This window comes from Pipra filicauda, unplaced genomic scaffold, assembly GCF_003945595.2.
Source record: "Pipra filicauda isolate LSUMZ 115617 unplaced genomic scaffold, ASM394559v2 scaffold592_size254116_pilon, whole genome shotgun sequence".
Lineage (NCBI taxonomy): Eukaryota > Metazoa > Chordata > Aves > Passeriformes > Pipridae > Pipra > Pipra filicauda.
This window is the reverse complement of record NW_024104745.1, coordinates 57,114-79,038: the sequence shown is the minus strand read 5'-3', so window position 1 is coordinate 79,038 and position 21,925 is coordinate 57,114. Positions and strand designations below refer to the sequence as shown.

At 44.3% G+C, this 21,925-nt stretch overlaps 1 protein-coding gene across 1 annotated transcript in view; it reads right to left on the bottom strand.

Annotated features, from left to right (window-relative positions):
* Positions 1–21,925, bottom strand: part of WNT7A (Wnt family member 7A) — a 40,547-nt gene that overhangs the window by 13,844 nt on the left and 4,778 nt on the right. Inside the window, exon 3 of the mRNA XM_027748532.2 lies at positions 12,886–13,157. Within this exon, the coding sequence (XP_027604333.1) occupies positions 12,886–13,157 (272 nt within the window). The remainder of the gene's footprint in view (positions 1–12,885; positions 13,158–21,925) is intronic.

Genomic DNA, 21,925 nt, shown 5'->3' with positions numbered 1-21,925 from the left:
TAAGGGAAAATTTATCTTGGATAGTTATTTGCTGCTGTCCAAGCAAAACTGACACCATGAACATGATGGATTTTAGCTTGTGAAATACTGAACAGTCTTGTTGTCTGGCCTACCTGGGCACTTTGTAGGATGAAGCTAAAATAGACTGGGGAGGGGGATGGTGTTACAGAATCACAGATAGAGTTGTTGGTTATGTTATCTGTTTTACCCTCCTATCACTACATAAGTTTTCCACAGTACGTATCTCCCTTTCCAAAAAGATACTGGATAGAATGTTCATGCCAGAAGTAAATAAAAGATGATGATTGAAGAGGTTTGGAAATGAAGAAACAACGTGGTGTTCACTGACACTAAGACAGCTTAGAAAGAAAATGAAACAGCAATTTTTCTGGTTTTGGACATGTTATCCATTTACCATTTCTTCTTAGACCACATCTACCTTCTTTACATTCTGGTACCCAACTAAAAATCACTCTAAAATACTGATCCTTCAAATCAGAACTCTCTAAAATAGTGACCTTTTTGCCATGTATTAAAAACCTGATGAATGTCCATTGTTAAAAACACCATTTTCCCAAATCCCTGCTCCAGTCTCCGAGCCCATTCCTGCAGTCAGTGTATGGATCAGAGGAATGAAGTCAATGAAATCTTGACTGAGCAATGTGTGCTGACCTTGACCTCTCCAAAATCAATATAATTTTTCCAGCATCCTGTGTCCAGTGTGTCTGGTTTTAGTTTTGATCTTGGGACAGATCTTCATCCATTCTCTGGGCTTCTAAATGTCAATGCATGAAGATGTCATTAAGAGAGTAATTGTGCTTGTATTTTATATTTTAGCATGACATTTCTGAGGAAACTGGGAGCGCTCCCAGAAAAGAGGAACCAAACTAAACTACCCTCCCCAGTTTGGGAACACAATGAGTCAAAATCTTGGGGTTATTCAGGATGTCATTGCTACCCCTCACTTTGGGCTTTGTCATGGAGCCTGAGTCACTCTGCACATAAAAGAGATGCAGGGAAAACAAGAAGTGACACAACTGGAACTCATCCTCATCACAGCCGATGTACACAGAGAGGAATGGCACAGGCCTGACTCATTCCCACTAAATTCACCTTCCACGTAACTCCACTGGTAGGGAAGCACCCAAATTAAGTGATGCTGGCATTTTGTAGGAGCCACCAGGCAGAGCATTTGGATAAGTGCTTAAGCTGTCAAGGGAAGAGTTTCCAAAGAGTGATAGAAACCAAAAGAACAGCCTCACTTGTTCCAGACAACTAATCAGAAAACACTTCTTGTGCTGAACTAATAAAGCCAGGTACTGGCAGGAGTTTGAGCTGCAAAATAATATCACTTCATGTTACTTCCAAACATTTCCAACTAATAGCCACACACAGTTAACTACAGGTTCATTCATCTGCATACCAAACCATGAGAGTTAACCCTTAGGTACTCAACAGATAGTACTGTGGAAGGCATATTTCTCATGCTGAAAAATGTCCATAAATTTTAGTTCTCCAAGCCAGTAGTTTTAGTAAACAAAGGACGTTTTTCCTTTCTCTCAAACTTTTCAGATGACTTCTAAGTAATTCTATATCAATTTTCCAGTATTGCCTTTATAAAAACACAATATTTCTTAGCTTAACTTCTTCCTTAACTCCTTTGATCTAGAAAGAAGCAGGAGGTATGTTCATGTTTGATTCCCAGAGAGACACAGTCAAGTTTCAGTCCTAGCACCCTGTTCACAACTAAGTAAATGACACTGGAGATATTCCCATTACCTGCTTTGCCTCCCTGCCATTTATCCAGCTGGGAAGAGCACCTGAGCCACTTCTATTCCCTTCAGTCACACTATTTTGCAGAGATAACATGACCTAGGCTGTGGATCCAAGCCCATTGCCAAGGATGGCTGTACCCTGGGTGGGATATCACCAGGCTGGCACATCAAGCAACAGCTGCTCAGGGAAGCAAGAGCTATTCTTGTCATTTTAAGAGAAATTTCCCATCACTCCTGCAGCTAATCAGCAGGCAATTATGTTAGTTATCATAAGGCAGAAACGGATCACAGTGACACTGTGAATTGGGAACAGATTTCCACACACTTTGTGCTTACAATTCAAAATATTCACATTATCATAAAGTAACATGATTTTAGTGTTCATTGTAATGTGAGAATAAATATTCCACAAAGATGACATTCAAGTTCAGCTTAATACCTAAGTGTTTTCCCCCTCCTTTTGCAGCTGGGACAATAGATCCACACTTCCATGTTTTCAAACAGCTTCCACTTATCAGAGATAAGATCCTACCAGCAGAGCCCATCTCTGCAGCCTCACAGCTGCCAAGATCAACACACCCGGATCCAGGCCAAGAATTTTAACAAGGATCTTCTGGCCTGTTGTCAATGAAAATTTCCTCCTATGCAGAAGAAGGTGGAATTTCCTAAATTTATGTATAATGCCCCATTCAGTCTAAGCACAGGTTGCCCAGAGCAGCTGTGGCTGCCCCAGCCCTGGAAGTGTCCAAGGCCAGGTTGGATGGGACTTGCAGCAACCTGGGCTAGTGGAAGGTGTCCCTGCCCGTGGCAGGGTGGCACTGGATGAGCTTTAAGATCCTTTCCAACCCAGACTGTCCTGTGATTCTATGATTTTAAGCAGTAGTTGAAGCTCTTGTCTTACAAAGCAATCCCACATTAACAGGAATTCCCTTTGGAGGTTTGCTGTATTGATCCATGTGATTCCCCTGGTCAGCTCACCCTCCACAGCACACAGAGCTGCTGCCTTTTATTAACAGATCTACCTGTTTCCTACTTATATACGAGTTCAGCAGCAGCATCCAACAATGCCATCAATAATTCCTCTTTATAAGCCATGCATAAGTGAGTTTTGATATCAAGATTGATTTTTTTAACAAAAGGTTAACCAGCTGCTCTTGGTCTTCAGTTCAGAAGGTGCAACATAGCTAAACACCAATTTGACTAGTACCTAAAGCCATCAGCAAAAAAACCATGCATGTCTGTACTACATGTTTAATGTATTGATCTGACATTAATTTTATAAATCTCTCTTTAAGGGGAACCTTAATAAAACATAACTGTTAAACAGAATTAAAAAAAAAACATGTATCCCTTCTAATCATGTTTTCCTTCTATAATTTTCTAGAAAATATTTTAAGGCTTTGATTACACCTTTTAGTCTATATTTGCTCTAAGTGTAGCAAGGAAGACTTCTTGGGTTGATTCCTTTGGAAAACAAAGCCTAAGCACTCCCTTGGTGTCCAGCTCCTTCTGCCTTCTCACAGCCCATCAGTAACAGCTGCACCTTTACAGTCATTTCAGCCAAATATGACAAAGACATTGTGAAGAAACTTCAGTGAAGTCTTAATCCAAGTCATTTGGACACATATTCTTGACTCCTTATGGAACTTCTTTATTTACCCACTATTGTGCCCTCTCAATAGTTAATTGTTTTATAACTGCAGGATTTATATACCCAAAGATAACAGCCTGTGCTGTGACTCAATTAAAGTCTCCTGTGGGAATAGATCTGCCAGAGAATACATGGTTGTACTGCTAACTGTGTGTGGTCTCAGATTTGGTCTAAGATCTGGAGTGCTTTAGGCAAGGCTGGTTTCCTTAGTGCAGGCCACCAGAACCTATGGCTGGAGCACCAGCAACAGCTGTTGGCTTAGGTCTTGTTTAGAATCCATCCACACTGACACATTCCTGCTGTTTGTCCCAGAAGACATCCCTTGGATGCAGCTCACTTTTAAGTACCAGAAGGCTCAGGGTGATTTCAATAACCAGTTCTGATGCAAATTAATACTAGTAGTGCCTTCTGGCACTAATTGGGCATGCAGACCAAGCATCCCCTCTGCAACCCCCTGAAACCTTTATATCCTTTAACAGATCCACTCTGCCTGCTTCCAGTACCAACAGGCCTTGCCTGTGTCCTTGGACTAAAAGGTTGTTCTTCATTTAATTGATTTTTTAATTGTTTACTTCAAAATACCTGGAAACTCTTTCCATTAAAGCCAAAGTCTGTTCCATTTGTACAGCACATGCCAGCAATTATTGCTGTTGGTGGGCCTTTGAGGCTTCGTGACTTCAGAGTTTTCTGCCACCACAAGTTTGAACCAAACCTTGGTTTAAACTTTCAACTTTACCAAAACCTCTGTCATGCTCCAGATATCTCTGATAACCCAGGTAACTGAGTTCATGTCACTGACTCATCATTGCAAAGCTCTTGGGAATGTTCCTGGGGATACTTTCAGCTCAGACTCGAGAGGTTTGGGTTGGAACTGCAGAAGATTCCAGTTTCTATCCCTGTCGACACAGGATTGAGGCCCACAAACCCAGAGGTAGGTGCTGAATGGGTTTACTTTGTCAGAGGTGAAATGAATGAGACTGCAGCGTAATTCAGTGTAAACTTCATGTACAAACATTGCCTGTTTCTGCATTAAGGATGTTCTTAATGACCACCCTGGCCTAACCATTAGTTTCCTGCCAGGTTGGCCAATACCAGTCTTCTATTGTGTCTACTTATATGCAAGGAAAGTGTCTACTTATATGCAAGGAGATCAGTCTTAGGTTTGGAAACCTAAATTTGAAGGGTGACAAATGTCATCTGGAAGAAGCAGAACGGTGCTCATCAGCTATTTCCGAAAATTTTTCAACAACTTAGGTCTAAATTTAGGTATGAAGCGCAAAACTCTTGGATTCTCATTAAATTTCTCAACAAAACATCAAAAAGCACAGGTTAATGGAAATGTCACAAGGCAAGACAGCCAAGATCATAGGTCAGAGTTAAGGGCAATAGGTGCTATGGTTTTTTTTTTTAGAACTTTTCATAGAGTCACAGAATGGTTTGGGTTGGAAGAGATCTTAAAGACCTGGTTCCAACCCCCCTTTTTTCTGCTGCATGATCAACCTAAGTTCTACAATACCCAAACACAGCAGGCACCTGCTTTGGGGTGACTGTGCTCTGTGACAGCTGCACTAGTTTCAAATCAGTAATGTTTGTTCCAGCTTTTGTTCTGCAACAGGAGAGACACCAAAGGCTCCACCAGGGCTCCAAAGGTGCTGAAAACACTGGGAGGTGCTGAAATACAGCACCTGTTTGTGTCTAGTTGATGTTCTCCTCTGAGCACTGAATGACAAGTGTGTGCCCCGTGGGAAATGTCCAGAGAGAAAGGCCAAATTAAATCAGAACCTGTCCAGAAATGTGTGACCCAGCCAGTGGCTTTGCCGAGCTAATTAATCATCGGAGCAAGCATCTGATTATTTCAGTTACAAAAGGTGCATGATATTAAATTTGGAATTTGAGATCTTTGTTATTTATTAACAGAGCCTGGCCCTCAGTCTCAGCTATCTTTGTCAGCAGCATGACAGACTGTCAGCTCCAGGAATCATATCATGAAATGCATGTTTTGCTCATCATGCCAGAATCCTCTAAAACTGTGGCTGCAGGTAAGTGATAGCATTTATCATCCCTAATCTGCAGCGTAAATCAGGAATTCAGTTTTCAACCACATGACATATAGGAGGGAGTTGAAAGCCAAAATACAAGTAGGACCATGTATCACCATTTCTGATTAGCTGAAAGTGGAGGACAAGTGGAATGAAAATTCATTCTTGTGGATTACAGTTCTTGTGCAGTCCAATTCCCTCTCATAATTTAGACTAACATTAATGTTCCCTTTATCTTTACCCTGGGCTTTTGAGAAGATGCAGAGCTTGTCTGTCAAGCTTAGACTTGTTTCACGACTATTATCTAAAAAAAGTAGGAAAGCCATAAAATAGTTCTTTGATCCTTCAAAATACAAACAAAATGCTGGAAGAGTGCATGGGATGTGTATTTTTTTTCCACATCTCAGAAATTGCCCAGCAGGGCTTTGTTGTGCTGTGCAAACACTTAGTTGGGTGGGACTTTTGGAAGCACTGAGCTGTGTCCTGTGGTCCCACCAACTTCAGTGGGAGCTTTCCCATTCAGTGAACTGGATTTACTCCAAATTCAGTGCTTGGCCTTTTTGGGAATCCTGCTGCCCCCCAGGAAACACGTGGTGATGAAGCTGCCAGGAAAGACTTTGTTGCATCTAAAGCTCCTTTTCTAATTGCACTGAACACAAGCTGTGGTGCCAGGCCTGGAGGCTGGAGGGTTGGAGAGAAGGAGGGACTCAACAGGACTGGGTTTACCTTGGATAACGTGCCATAACTAACTGAATCCAGGTTTTTGGTGGACACTCCTCTTTGCCTGTACCTTACAGCCACACCAGTGACATCTACCAGAAGTTTTACATATTCTGTCTGGTCACAGTGAGGCACCAGCCCTGTGTATAAACCTTCTCCTAAACCTTCTCCATCTGCCTGGTTTTAATCTAGGCAAAATATTGTAGCAGGACAGCTGCTGGGACACTCTACATAGGCATATCTGCTGCACCTCACATCGGATTTTCTATGTGTTATGTGACATTTTAGCAGCGGAACCACATTTTTTATTTATTAAGACGATCACTGCTTTGTGGGTGCAGGTGCTGTGTGTTGCTTTGGCTGAAGGTGGTTTGCACAGTGGTGTAGGGGTTGTCTCCATGTCAGGAGACATTTCAGCCTCCTCTGTCCGAGGGGTGAGAGCTGCAGCTGAATCTGGCAGAATTCTTACTGCCACTATCAACAAGGGGCATCTCCCTGCCCACAGGCTGAGCTCCCCATCTTCCTACAGGAATGGACACACAGGAGGCCTTTTCCTGGTCCCTTATCAGCCAGGCAAGGAGCTTGGGAAAGGACTTGGCCAGTTCTGTGTTGCAGGAGCAGCAAGGGCCAAGCGTTGTGCTTGTTGCTCTTACACACTCAACACATCTGCTGGCGATGGAGGTCCAAGGGAGGGAGCAGCAAGGGGAGCTGGGCGTAAATGAACAAGCTCTTGAGCAAGTGGGCATCACAACCAGTCCTGTGTATGTTAACCACCTCAGGATCACTCACAGGAACTTGTGGAAAGTTATTCCTGAAAAAAGCTTTCCAACTTCAAGCCACTGTAAATCAGGGATGTACCACGGTTGAGATCATTTCACAAGGGGTTGGATGTGCCAGTAAAGAGGGCAGCCATTCAGCAGCTGTGTATTTTAGGAGCATACCTAACAATAAGAACTTGAAGCTTCTGAATAGAAAAATCAGGAATATTTTTGTGTTCACGCAAAGAAAAAAATACAAAAAGAAAGAAAAGCCACTGGAAAATGTGAAGTGCAATTGCAAGGGCACTGCTCAGCCTTGAACTCCAAGGAACTGTGCTGCTGACACTATAATATCACTTGATTGCTGGTGCCAGGAAGAACAGGGCAGCCTCTCCCAGTTCTGTTCAGCTCGAAGCTGCTCTCTGAGACTCTCTGGAGTCGATGGTAATTTTGAGCAGCTCCAGACACAGACGAGCTTTATCCTGGTGTGCCTGTGCCATTAGAGACATTCCTTCTGACAGAGCCAGCTGAGCACAGCACTGCATGGTCTGGGTCGGGGTCACAGCTGGGCTGTGGGCCGAGCCTGCTCAGGGCCAGCTCACAGCAGGTCCATCTACGTGGGAAGGACTCCTTTGGCTGCACTGTGGGCCCCGTGTCCTCCTGGCACACCGGCTGTACCCGTTAGCACTGTGCCTGCCAAGCAGTGTGGATCAGTGGATCAGTATCCCTGATCTGCTTTTGGAAGCAGGAGCTGCTGGAATGCTGGGGTCCCTCTGGAAGACTGGCCTTCCTTGGGCAGGGCTGTCCCAGTGAGGCTGCAAACCTACAAGCTGCTCTCCCCCTCCAGTGCAGGTCTCTGTGACCAGGGACAGCAGCCAGGGAATGGCTGGAGCTGTGTCAGGGCAGGCTCAGGTTGGATCTCAGCCAAAGGTTCTTCCCCCAGAGGCTGGTTGGGCACTGCCCAGGCTCCCCAGGGCAGTGGGCACAGCCCCAAGGCTGCCAGAGCTCCAGGAGGGTTTGGCTGATCCTCTGGGGCACAGGGGGTGACTCTTGGGGATGGGCCTGTGCAGGGCCAGGAGTTGGACTGGATGATCCTTGCGGGTCCCTTCCAGCCCAGCATATTCTGGGCTTCTGTGTGATTCTATGAACAGTTCTGTGTTTTTATGAGCTTTAGGATTTAGTTCAGGCAGAACTATTAAATCTCCAGAATTTCAGGCCTGTATTCAGAGTTATAAATGTTAAATTGTTTAGCAGCCTCTTACTAACCTCGTCTCTTTTCTAACATGATGCTCCCAACCTTTCAAGTGGTTCACCTGCAAGACCTTGTGTTCTGTGCTGCTTCTGGCAGCCAGGCTAACAGGCTGGTTAAAAAGAAAGGTCTGGAATGAGGCAGAAATAGCTGTCAGCTCTAGGGATAGTTAATTCTTGCAGTGGTGATTGCACACTATGCAAGAAGAGGAAGACGTTCAGGGAAGTTTCATGGCAGCAATGTCCTCCTGAGGTCAGAGATGCAGCAAGTGCAGAGTGTCATAAGTGTGGGCTTTACAGGATAGCTTGGGAGAACTCCTGACCTCCGTGCCTTCCAAAAGCCAAGTGCCACTTCAGCGTTATTACAGTTTTCCCTAAAGGTTAAAATACTAAACACTCCAGTCTATTATGATCATTGCGTGATCCATTTCAGAAACACCTCCTGGGTTCTCAGAGCTTTGTTTGGTATTTGCAGCAGCTCTGTTGGGCACGTCCTGCACATCCTCTGGGAGCCTTAGAGCTGAAGGGGAAAACTGAAACGCTCCTGATTCAGAGGATGAAGAGAGATTGCAAAGTTAGTGCACCTACATCTGCCTCCAAAGAGGAACACTGAATAAAAATCCACCTTGATGTGCTCTTGAATTGCAAAAGCCTTCTAATGCAGCCTGTGCCCATGATTTATAACAATGACTCATAATATTGCATTATACTTAATATGATGTAACGCTGATGCAAGATGCCATTCGTGGAATTTCAATGTCACAGGAAAAGAGAGGAGAGAGCAGTGTGGTCATGTACCTTGCCATGCTGTCAAAATGAAAATGTACAGCCAAAATATGTAGAACCTTTCAATATCTACTTTGCTATTTTTTAGCAGGATAACTTGGAGGATAACATTTTTATTTCCTGGAGCATAAATATCTCTCAGACATACGTTATTGTGTTACTTACAGTAATTTAATTAACTTTGTACTTGAGAAGACAAATTTGCTAACAGACAATTCAGTCTTGCAATTATAACCCCTCACATGGAAGTTTGCAGGGCAAATCAGGATTATGCCTTTAAATTAATTGAAGCTTTATCTCTCTTTTCTGACCCAGCTGTTATGAATTCTCCTCCTGTTCTCCCTGTACTCTTGCTTCTTCCTGCAGTGAATCAGCATTTCAGGAAATACTAATTCAAAGAGGAAAGACACCCTAAACTCTGTTTCTGAAGGTCAGAAATAGCTGCTCTCCAATAGGTTTGACAAATGAGGTGAGGCTTCTCAGGCTGCTCGGGGGCAGTTTCATAGGGTGGATGCGACCCCTGTTCTGAACTCTGCCCCCTCCCTTCCACCCCGCCTGGGAACTCTGCACTCCTGCTACAAAAGAGAGTCCTGGTGCTTTGCCACCAGGGCAGAGAGAGAAACAGGGAGTAGAGCCCTGTCCTTCAACAGCGAGGAAAACTGCTCCTGGCTGCAGGACCCGCTGGCATCCCTGGCTTTGGTCTGTGGTGAGGGAGCAGCTGGAAGCGGGGACGTGTCCCACACGCTGGTCTCAGGGCGTGCTCCTCGTGCATCCTGGGCATGCACATCACTGTTTTCCAAGCACTGCACTACCAAAGCTGTTAAGCAAAGGAACATGGATGTTTTCCACCTGTGACTTTTATAATCCTCCACATTTGACAATTGTCTCATTTCTAGAACGAGCTGACAGGTTGTAGATTCACAGAATACGCTGAGTTGGAAGGGACTCACGGGGTCACCCAATCCAACTCCTGGCCCTGCACAGACACCCCAAAATCCCACTCTGTCCCTGAGAGCATTGTCCAAACACTCCTTGAGCTCTGGCAGCCTTGGTGCCATGACCACTGCCCTGGATAACTGTTCTCCTGCTCTGACAGAGTCATGTATTTCATATGTTCTGAGACTGTTGATGGCACTGCAGGAAGCAGAGAGGCATCTGCCTAAAACAAACTGTGAGAAGGTGGGAAGTCCTGATCTGAGATCTCCAAAAATCCTGGATCAGGCTTTTCCTGGAGGGTCTCTGTTGGTTTATACTGTGCAGTCCTACCTATGCCCAGTTTCCCCAGCAAGCCCAGCAGACCTGCCTGCTGCAGCACAAAGTCGGCCACCTCTCACTCACCAACATGGAGCAGATGAATTCACCAGGGATGCTTAAGAAGACTCTCATCTCAACTAGATAATGAGAGGCCTGTGCTTTATTAGAGTGCATCCTGAATTCCCTGCAGCTGGTTGTTGTCCTGAAGAAGGACCTTTTCAGAGGTGAGTGGGCACAACACCCAGCACAGCTTCACATTTCAAGAGCAAAGAAGAAGAGGGGACTGACTTTTGAATGGTGTAGTGGTGTCTACAGGTGGAGGTAACAAATCAATAAGAATTGAACATCTGGTTTATTTTTGGAAGACTAGTAGGTGCCAGTCTGTCTCATAAGTGCATGAATATCATCAAAAACTTAGCCATGGGCAAGCAAAACTAGATAAGAATTTGTAGCCCAGAGGAAAGCCAGCACAAATAGATTGTGTGGAGGCTGATAAGATCCCTATTGCTCCAACAGTGAGAGTACCACCTCTCAACAAGACTGTCTTTGTTGTGAAAGAGTTGAGTTGTGAGAGACCTGGCTTGCCAAATACCCATAATGCCCCCTCTGCCAATTGTCTTTAAATACTGTGATCTTTCACACAAGAGCAAAGCCTGAAAGGAACCTCTCTAGCAAAAACATCATTTATTCATTCTCTACAGGACAGCAGAGCAACAATCCTCTTCTGAGTCCTGTTACTCTTTCTTTCCCCTGGAGGTTTCAGAGATTTGTTCGAACAAAGATCAGTCATTTTGCCCTGTGAGGGGCACAGGAAGAAGCGCAGAAATATCTCGAGATCAGCACAGTTCCTGAGCCCGGTGGAGAAATGGCAGATGGCCAGAGATAGCACACACCACTGTTCTCCCAGGGAACAATGAGGAGAGCTGGATCTTCCAGGCACAAGCTTTCAGGACAGCAAATTGTGCACAGAAAGGTGAGAAACACAAGGAGCTCATGTCCTCAAGGGGATGCTTTGCCTTCCCACAGCCCAGCTCCAGGACCAATAGCCCTTCTCTACCCAAGGTCCACACCTGGGTGAGAATGAAGATAAAAAATGCAGCTTTTCTATTTGTCTGTATCTTTGAGGTCTGTATTGGGAAAAAATTTATAGCCAGTAGGCAGTTCCATCTATGTTTGCAGTCTGGTGTGGGCTGGTGTGTCATTTCTTGGGAATCTTTTACTGCCAGCACCTATCAAACACTTTCAAGGAAGTAGCTTTCCCACAAAGCTGAAACTCCTCTGCTGTTTTTTACTTCACTGGATTTATGCTTGTAAGGCAGAGCAGGCTGTGGGTGTTGGTGCTTTACCAAGCTTTTCAGCTACCAGAAGCTAAGTAATAAAGATCTCAGATCATTCGTTTGCAAATATTAATGGTTAATCCTTGAGTTATTATCAGAATTCAGTTTTGCTACTGTGGAAGTACAAGTTTTTGCACCAGAGAGCCAGACACAGGCATCTGGGACACTACACAGGGTAAACCCCACAACCTCACCTATAAAACTACCACAGTAGTATTAAATTAAAGAAGGGCTGGGCTTTTATTTGGGGTGGAAATGGCTTTTCTTCAATACAATCTGCTTGGCTCCAGCATAAGTGGAGATGTCTCAGAGCCTACAGGTAATTACCACAACAAAAATAGTATCCACAAATTAACTGCTGCTCCTAACTTCCTTCTCCCATTTGCTTCTAAGTCACACTAACATAATGCTGAAATCAGGAGTATTGCACAGGAGGGCAAATGGGAGAAGGTAAAATAGAGAGCTAAGGAAGCAGAGGATTGACATTCCTCCCATAAGATGTGATCAGCAAAATGGTCACTCCCATAGGGAAAGCAGTGCTGGATGTACCTGTATGGGGAGCACACAGACACCCCTGGCTATTCCCAGCTGGAGCCACACCACCACTGGGGCTGCCCTCAGGTTTGCTGGGAATGCCTGACCCCACAGGGATCTGGGGAGCACAGATCACACTGGGTCTGGCACCTGCAACAGTTGCCACTGACAATCAGGAGCACGGCCAAGGCAGCGAATCCAGGGCCTTTGGTGCCCAGGATCCCCAGGGAACACATGCATGGGAGCTGCTGCGTTCCTGCCTTCCCCAGCACCGGTTCTGCAGCGGCTGCTTTCAGCTCCTCAGTCCCAAAGAATGGGGAGGGGGTGGGAATCTTGCTGTGCTAAGCCCAGCTCCGTGCCATGGTGTAGCAGTGAGCCAGCCTGGGGTCCTCTGCTGCAGCATTTCCCTCCTTGCAGGGGCAGCGCTCGCACAAAGAGCGGGGCTGGAACAGAGGGGTTGCAAACGATCCCTTTCCAACTGAGTGAGACGTTCATGTCTGAACCTGACGGGAATCCTGCTCTCCCACACAGCAGCAGCTTTTTATCATAAGTACCATTTGACTTCCCAGATAAAATGTTTGTTTGCTTTCTTCCTTTTACAGCTGTAAAGAGCAACATTTAGACAAATATTTGATGGACAGATGGTCCAACAAGCCTGTCTAACTTGCAGAGGTGCCTACTTGCCTACTGTAAATGATGTCAGCATGAAAGCACTGGGTTCTCCTGCACTGGAGGTGATGGACACCCTCTCCAATCCCGGGATGGAGAGCAAAGGTCACTCACCTTCCTCCCGGCCTCGTTGTTGTGCAGGTTCATGAGTGTCCTGGCGTTTTGTTTGATCTCCCGGGCGTCCACAAAGACCTTGGCGAATCCGATCCCGTATCGGATGTCAGCGGAGCAGCCTCCCCATTTCCAGCCTTCCTCTTTGTGGTACTGTCCCTGTTTCTCCTTGTCACAGCCACAGTCGCTCAGGTTGCCCTGCGTGCAGGCAGCAGTGATGGCATGTGCCACCCCGGCCGCGATGATGGCGTAGGTGAACGCGGCCTCTCTGCTCCCTGCAACGCAAAAAGGGACATAAATACAGGATACCTGAAAGGCAAAAACTGCCATAAACACGTGGCAGCTGAAATGGAAAAACTGCCATAAATATGTGGTACCTGAAAGGGAAAAACTGCAATAAATACACGATACCACACAGGGACATGAGTTAGAAAACCAGGCAAGTTCCTGCGGGGCAAACATCAGAAGTTATTATTGGAAGTGGTATAAATCTGCAGGCCTAAGCAGGTCTCTGCTCTTCTAAGTATTGATTTTGGTGGATGTTTGCTCTCTAAAATGATACTCTCCATGAGGGAGTCAGAGATAAAGTATTGTTGAGGCAACTTCATCTGTGTACTTCCAGATGGTACTAGAAGCAGTCAAACTAAAATTTTAGAGAAAAAGAGTGGAGTGGCAAAGGATTTAGCTCAAAAAACGAAGGAAGGAAAACAAAATAGGTGGAATTGGAGGGTGAAATCACTAAAACGACCACATTTGACTTTTTAAAAAAATCACAGAATCACGGAATATGCTGAGTTGGAAGGGACCCACAAGGATCATCCAGTCCAACCCTTGGCCCTGCACAGGTCCATCCCCAAGAGTCACACCATGTGCCCCAGAGGATCATCCAAATGCTTCCTGAAATCATCTCAGAAGTCGGATTTTATTTATAAATTTAATTCTACACTAAAAGGGTTTTTTACAGTAAAACAATCTCTGCTGGACATCTTGTTCTGAAAGCATTTTAATTGAACTGGGACATTTTTTTCACATTGTGTCACAAAGCTTTCAACACTGACTCAATGAAATAAGTTTTGGGTTTAATTTCAAATTTTCTCACAGGATGGAAAAAAATCCTGACCTGTTGAGAGTACCACGACCAAAGGAAGGTGAAGTGGAGCCACACGAGAGGTCAAACCAACACTATTTTGTGCAATGATGCTCTATCGACAGGCTTCTGTTTGGGGGGGGGGGGGGGCTTCTCACTTGGAATCTAAGATCTGATTTTTATCTTCTTGAAGTTTTCTTGCATTCTGGTGTGTGGGTTTCCCACGGGTGGACCCTGCGGGATCTGTGAGGCTTTTGGAACCAATCCTCCCGAGAGAGGTCTCTTCAACACCTAAGGAGGTTTGCAGAGGTGACCCACGTGTATCAAACAGCGCTTTCAAAATGTTTGGATCTCTCAAACTAAGAACTTACCCCTACTCTTATTTCTCCAATGACAGAATGTACCCTTGCATCAACAGGATCAGAACTGGGCTTTTAATTAGGAGAGTGCAGATGGAAAGATCCACTTCCCTTCTCCAGTTCTGGCAGACCTCAGCTGCTGGCAATAGTTCATTATACATGAAACAAGCCCATTTCTGCTGTTTATTGGATTTCACAAAAAAATAATCACTTGGGAGAGAAACCTTACAAGCAGTTCATTCTTGGCTACATCCCTTTCACGTATATGGTCTAGATTGTCACTTCTAATGAAAAATGTTCACTTCCTTATGTCAAGGAAGTAAAATGGAAAACAAGATGACATTATCACAAGCTGTTAATAGTCAACTTCATGCCCTTTCATTAGCATAGGCAATATTCCCATGGGTCCTGCTAAGCACTGTATTTATTAAGGAACTGGTAGTCAAATATCAAACTTCCTCGAAGGATTCCTTGTTTCTCTTCATCAAAAAAAATAAAAAAAATTCATAACATGTTGAATTGTTGTGACTGTGGAATTTGCAGATGAAGCTTTCTAGAACTCGTGGCTTTTTAGGAAAATATGAATGTGGCAGAGAAATCCCAGGCTTTAGGTGTTTTTGGAGCTGTGCTCTCAGAGCCCCTGCGGCTGCCAGGGGAGACCAGAGGAGGCGGGTGGAGGTGGGTCCCACTCCAGAGTGCATCCACCAGGACCAGCCAGGGCACCTTTCCAGTGCCTCCTCCAGTTCATACTCAACAATATCCTCACTATTTTAAGCCCAACACTATGAAAAATGCCCTCCTAAGCAGGAGAGGTACAATGAGAAGCCCCAGTTTTTCCCCTCAGAGGAAGCAGTGCTTTACACCAGGTTTCTGTTTCATGAACCACTACGTGGGACGTTGTCAAAAACAGTATTTTTGAGTTGAAATTTTCATCTGGTTATTTTTTTTTTTCTTTGATTGGATGATTTCTGTTCCAGCACAAGTTAATTTTAAGATCTAGAATAAAAACAACTGGGAGATCACTTTAATCTGACACACTTGATATTGTAAAGACCAAGTAGCATTTTTGCTTCTTAAAGAGGAGAAAAATGCAACACAGAGAATATAAAACTAGTTAGTACAAGAAGAATCAGAATCCAATGTCAAGCTTGATCATAAATTATATTACATAAATTATTTTATAGGTTTGTCTTTTATGGGGGTAAAGTTTAGCAGCTTTTGAAAATTTAGGAGATTACAAGGCAAACAAAGCAAGTGTCTGGAAGAATTGATCCAAGTAGGAAGTACCTTGGCACTTGTGCATTATTGATAAAGTGACATGGGCTTGTCACACCTGCATCAAACTGTTCCTGTTTGCCATAAATGATTCACTTTTTTCAGTTGCATTACCCTTGCCTGGCTCCCAGAAATGTCAGCATGGGGGGGAGCTTGGTTCGTGTTGAGCCTCTTCTGTGACAGGGCTCTAGGCACCAAAACACTGCAATAGGGGGGCTATAACCAAACAGGGGGGCATGAGGATGTTCCTGCCACTTTTAAATAGTCAATACTACTCCTGTACTTCAGATTTCAGCTGAAATGCCTGGAGGATCTCAGAGGGAAACACAGCTTCACCAAGGTATGGTCAGGCAGCTGCTCCTTGCAGGCAATGCTTTCTTTCCTTGAGCTTCTCCTGATGCTCTGGAACAGGCTGAGCAAGGAAGTACTGCTCCTTATTCAGTCTAACCTCAAAATATGGGTGGGTTAACAGGCATTGCCTCATCATTTTTGAATTGATGAACAATTTGGGAAAATGACCTGATACGAACTTCTTTTATTTTCTTTCTTGTTTAATTTTCCAGTGCATCTGGCAGCCAACTTAGACTTGTGCCTTAATTTCCTTCTGAACGTTTAGTAGAAAAATGTAAGGATCTTAGCATTAGAATGAGATAAGACTTGGATTTCAAAACAATACTGAAACCCCCTCATATTTACATTAAGCTGTAGGGGATGGTGACTGTAGCATCCCAAAATACTTCATAGGTGGGCACAGCATTTCTAGTTCAGGAGGACAAAGAAATTTAGTAAAGCAGGAGATGTGATACCAAAAACAGGAAAGAACAGAACTGGCAAAAATGCATCACACCATGTGACACACAGAGCCCACTCTGGCTAATGACCAAGATAAAATCCTTCCTAGCAAAAATAATCAGAAGGCTGATTTCGAAGGGTTTTGCTCTTCTGCACAACTGAAACAGCGTGGAAACCCCTAATCTGCAGTCATTACCTTCTGTAGATGACTAGAAACATCAGACCACAGCTGGAAGTGTAAACTATGTTTTCAGCACTGACATCAGAAAAGACCTTTTAAAGAGAGTTAAATAAAACATACTGATTGCCATGAGCTCCTCCAACTGTCTCGAGCAATTTTCTGATCTATTTTCTAGGTGTGCTGGGTGGAAACCCAGGAATTAAATCTTCTTTCACACAATTCCCACTGAACCTGTCCTTAAACTGCAATTGAACTTTAATCTATGGGATTTTTAAAAGTAAAAACTTAATTTATAAATATATATAATGAACAAATCAGTTGATCTTTATGGGAAGATGGGTGCAAATCATGATCCCAGGTGCTGGGTGAACTTCAGAGTTTTTCGTGGAGGCTTTTCCAGCCAGTGACTTGCAAGGGGGCACATAAAACCAGTGTGAAGAGTAAACTGGGACAAGAAGGAATGATGTGTGCCTGAGGCCCACAGAAGTTACAGAGAAAGGTAGAGAGTCATCTATCACAGAATCCCAGAATGGTTTGGGTTGGAAGGGACTTTAAACCCATCTCATTCCACCTCCTGCCATGGGCAGGGACATCTTCCTCGAGCCCAGTCCAACCCGTTGGGTACAAGAATTCCAAGCCGTCCTTTCAGCTCCTGAATGGCACGTTCTCCTCATTGTCTCAACTAAGCAAAGGCTGAACACACTCCAGAGCTCAACTCCAAGCACTGGACGCTCCAAAGAAGGGTCCAGCCCTGGCCTGGCAGAGGGGTGTGGGCTCTGACAGGCCTGGCTCTGCTCTCCACCCACCCCTGGGGCTGTCCTCACCCCCAACAAGTGTTTCACTGCTGTGTGAACATGGAGGCTTTTCTTCATGTGTTGGACATAAATATCTTCCTGCTCTTCCTGTTTCTTTCTGGACTTCAGTGAGGTATTGGGGCACAATTATTTAGGGACTCACCGAGCCTCCTTCACCGCTGCCACCCAACAGGTCTTCTCTGGCTGCCTCCACATCCCGTTCTTTTCCTCTCAGTCACTTCAAAAGGGATGAGGATCATGGAAAATGTCCTCTTTTCATCTTTAATAGTTCTCTTTTGCAGATAAAGCAGATCTGGGGATTCAAATATTCTGGTATGTATTCAGTTGAAGGTTGGACTTGATGATCTTTTAGGTCCTTTCCAACCTTAATGATTCCACGATTCTCTACATTGTGTTGCTCCATTTGCTCTGATGGCAGATAGTTTGGCATTGATGGCCTCCAAAATTTCAGCAGCTCCACTCTGCTGATGCAAAGCATCCTCCAAAACCCTGGAGTCCTGTCTGCAGACCCTTCACTGGGCAGCACATCTTCCCAAGCTGCCTTTGACTGTGACTCTGAGCTCTGCACAGTCAACCACCCCCACAGAGAGACAGATGTCACAGGGGGATCACAGGCAAGTGAAAATATAAATATTACCAGGACAGGAGGCTCTCCCAACACTGAGCATAATTATACACAACCCAGGAAAACCTTGGAGCGTTAATCCTGCAAACACTCACATGCATGTCTTTGCTTCTGGGTCTAAATGTTTGTTAGGCTGGGTTTTGGCTGATCAGCAACTATATCAGCCTGTCTGTCAGCTGCAGAGAGGTTTTAATTCAGCTAACTTCATATTATTTCAAGTTTAATCCTAAAATTTGAAACATTTTTAAAAACTTCATGCACACGGATTAGAAATGGGAATTGAGTTTTAAAAAATTTTCAGTACCTTGATGTTTCTTGGAAAACAAAGGCTAAGCCTGCAAGATACAGAGTGGATTTACTTGCAGGAAGGCAGTAGGTGCTCAGCAGTTTAGGATCTGAGCGTGTTTCTAAACAGTCTGGCCTGCCCTATCAGTCCCCTCATAAATTGACTAAGCTGTGAAATAAAAAAAAAGACAAATTTCTGTTTATCTCACTGGAAAACACGGGTTGTATTTTCTGCTATTTAAAGCCAAAGGGTCAGAGAGGGAGTTATCTGCAGTGACATGAGCTGAAATATGATTGGGAAAATATAAAGATGGAAAACACAGCTCACCTTGCCAATTATGTGCCACAGCTCACATTACTTCTCATCTCTCTATAGAGGTCATAACTCACAGCCAGGGAAAACGAAGAGCAGAACTCATCCTCTGCCTACTTTGGGAAGTGCCTCCTCCTTCCTTGGAAGACTATGTATGGTCTTGCAGGTTTTTTTTATTTTTATCTTTCTTTAACCTACCCTGAGTGATTAATAAGAATGGTAGCTTAAAAAAAAAAAACACTGGAGTATCCTCATCCTATTTTTTTCTTCCCCTTCTGTTTAAAGTTTGGGGACTTGGTGCCTAAAAACATTGTACTCACTTCAAAATGCTGGTTCCCCATAAATCAGCAGTGTGGCTTCACAAAGATTAGCACCAATAAATAAAATAAATAGAGTTGCTTTAGGAGGCATTTGAGATTTTGGGGGGTTTAGTCACTGCCCACTTTCACAACCTAAAGTTTCTTTCATCAACATGTGAAATTCTTGGAGAGGAAACACTCCAGGTACAGTGATTACTTTGGAAAACACCTTCTTTAGACTTATAAAGTTGCTCCTCAAGGCACGTGCATTACAGAAATCACAGCCAGTATTCGGGGAGGTCAAACAAGTCTCCCCTTTTGAGAGGGCTCTGAGCCCCCCAGAGCCCCTGAGACAGCAGATCTCCTGCCTCTCTCACAAAACACAGTCTCGCTGTTTCTCTGGAACATGTACTCACAAGACACATCTGAAGGCAGGTATGAAAACCTTCTGATGGGAATTCCAACTGCAGTGACCTTGGGGCAATGTTTTATCTTACAGTGACAGTCCCTGCTGAGAAAGATTGACTTTTTGGCATAAAGTAGCGTGCTCAGGTTTGGATGATCAGGCCATATTTCTGCCTGGCCTCTGTTTTGCCTGCAAATAAGTGTTCTCCTGCAAGACACTGACAGTAAAAACTGGTTATAAGAGCTGGAAACTTAGCACTGAAATTCAGACTAAGACAGTGCTTGAGTAGATAGCAACACTCCTGTTAATTACAAATTTTTTTTCCTGTATATATTGGGAAATTCATAACCCAGTGGTTCAGAAAACAGAGTATTTATCAATCTTGCCTCTAAATATTGACCAAACTGAATAGTGCAGCAGCACCTAGAACCTAGTTTCTCACAGACCTGTCCAGGTAATCTTCTATGCAACACAAAACCAACAAGGATTTTCCTGCCAGAGTTCAAGGAGCATTGGGACAATGCTCTCAGGGACAGAGTGGGATTTTGGGGTGTCCTGTGCAGGGACAGGAGTTGGAATTGATGATCCTCATGGGTCCCTTCCAGCTCAGGATACTCTATGATTCTACCAGTGGTTGTTTACTTGGTCTCTTCTTTTGTAATTCAAAGAATCAGACTTTAAAACCTGACACACGAGACTACAGCAGTTTTCAAAATCAAAAAGCTCTAAAAAAATGATCGAAGGTTAAATCCTTTCTTGAACCCACCTGTACTGGGATGTTTTCAAAAGTGTTTGTCTATAACACAGAGGCAACACGAAGTTTTACTCTCACCTTTTCTATTTTTTTTTTCTATTAAATCTACCAGGCCAGAGAGGAGAATGTCCTGGATCTTGTTCTTTTTCCCATACCAGCAAGAGCTATTCCTGACAGCTACTGCACAAGCCAGCTAAGGATTTGGTTTATAAGACAGTTGTCATTTGCTTCAATAGGCAGCAGTGGGAATGTCCCCTCTTCCTTTGCGTTGTTCAAGCCATAGAAGAGAAGTTGATTCTAATAAATGGAATAAATAAATACAGTGCAGCGTATCAAGGAAAGCCAACAGCCTCTCCTGGTTTAATGTTGCATCTGGATCCACCTGGAATGGCCCCCGAGCCAAAGGCATTGGGCACAATGTGCAGAGGGGCTGAGCTGCCCAGCTGGGCTCGGGAGTTTCAAGACTAGTTTGTCCATGTGGATTCTTGTTTTGATTTCAGCTTTCCTTATTCCCATGAGTAACATCAGCTGATGATACTGAAGCATTTTCCAGTGCAAAAGAAAGCAAAGAACTGACACCTTTGGGTCAGACCAGTTTTGCTGTAACATCCTTTGCAGGCCACCACATCTCCACAGCCCCTGCCCTCCTCCATCCTCCCCACGCAGGGGCCAGGGCAGCTCCTGCAGGGCTGTAGTGCAGATCCCACAGACCTGCACTGAAGGGAGTTTCCCCTTTGCTGTGTCGCTTTGTCAAGATGCAAACAGTCTGTGCTGTTTTCACTTGGGAAAGCTCATTTAATAGTGGCAGGGCTGCTCCCTTAGGGAAAAAGCACATGGGTTTTGATTTCTGCCCTATGATGCCAATACAGTGCTGTCCTCCAGATCCCATGAAATATAGGCACATCCCAAGGCAGTTATTTGAGACAGTTACTGTCACAAACAGCAAAGTTACTGTTCACCACCTCTTCACAAGGTTGCAAAAAGGGCCACTGAGGCACCTGATGAAAAGCCTTCACCGCAGCACTTGCTCCTTCTGTGATCATCAGAGCCCAGATCTGATTTTCAGATTCTATCAAAGGCTCCACTGGTTGTTCAGATCTTTAGGCTTGAACCACATTTCACCTGAAGAGAGGTGGGCAGGAGGCTTTTGGCCTATTGTGCTTTAAAGCCGTGGTTTGGACTGTGGACATCTCCAGGAACAGAACTGCTGACCACTGTAACAAATGTATTTGTTGTTAAGTGTGTCCATAACTGCAGTGTTGCATCATCTCCATGGTTATTTTAAAAATTCTCTTTGTGACTTTACATTATTAATAAGGTGTCTACGGAATTGTCTAGAAAAAACATCCTTGTGTGGATCTTGATTGTGACTTTCTCATTTCCAAGTCCTCAGCTGGAGCAAACTGGAGTCACTTTTGCTGTTATTTCTCTCCGTGTTATTGGCACTATTGTCACCAGCTGTCATGATAAGATATCCACAGAATGGCAGCAGGGAAGAATCTCTCTTTTGAAGGACAAACTAGACAAAATGAAGCACGGCTCTGACGAGCTGGAAACTCAAGCCTGTGATCACAAATAGGCCTTATGATGCATGGATGAGTTTAAATGGTTGCTTCCTATAACTCTACAAATACACTACCACTGCTGGATTGATTATATGTAGTTTTAAAAACCACACGTGCTACAGATTAGAACAGGAAAATGTTTGATGCTCTCTTTCTACTGATTTCCAACTGTGTCAGCTGTGTTGCCGTTTTAAAAACAGGGAAAGAGGAACACAGAGCAGAGTGCCATGATCAGCCACACAACGGTAGGGCCATGAGGAGAACTCACACCTCCTGAGTCACCCTGA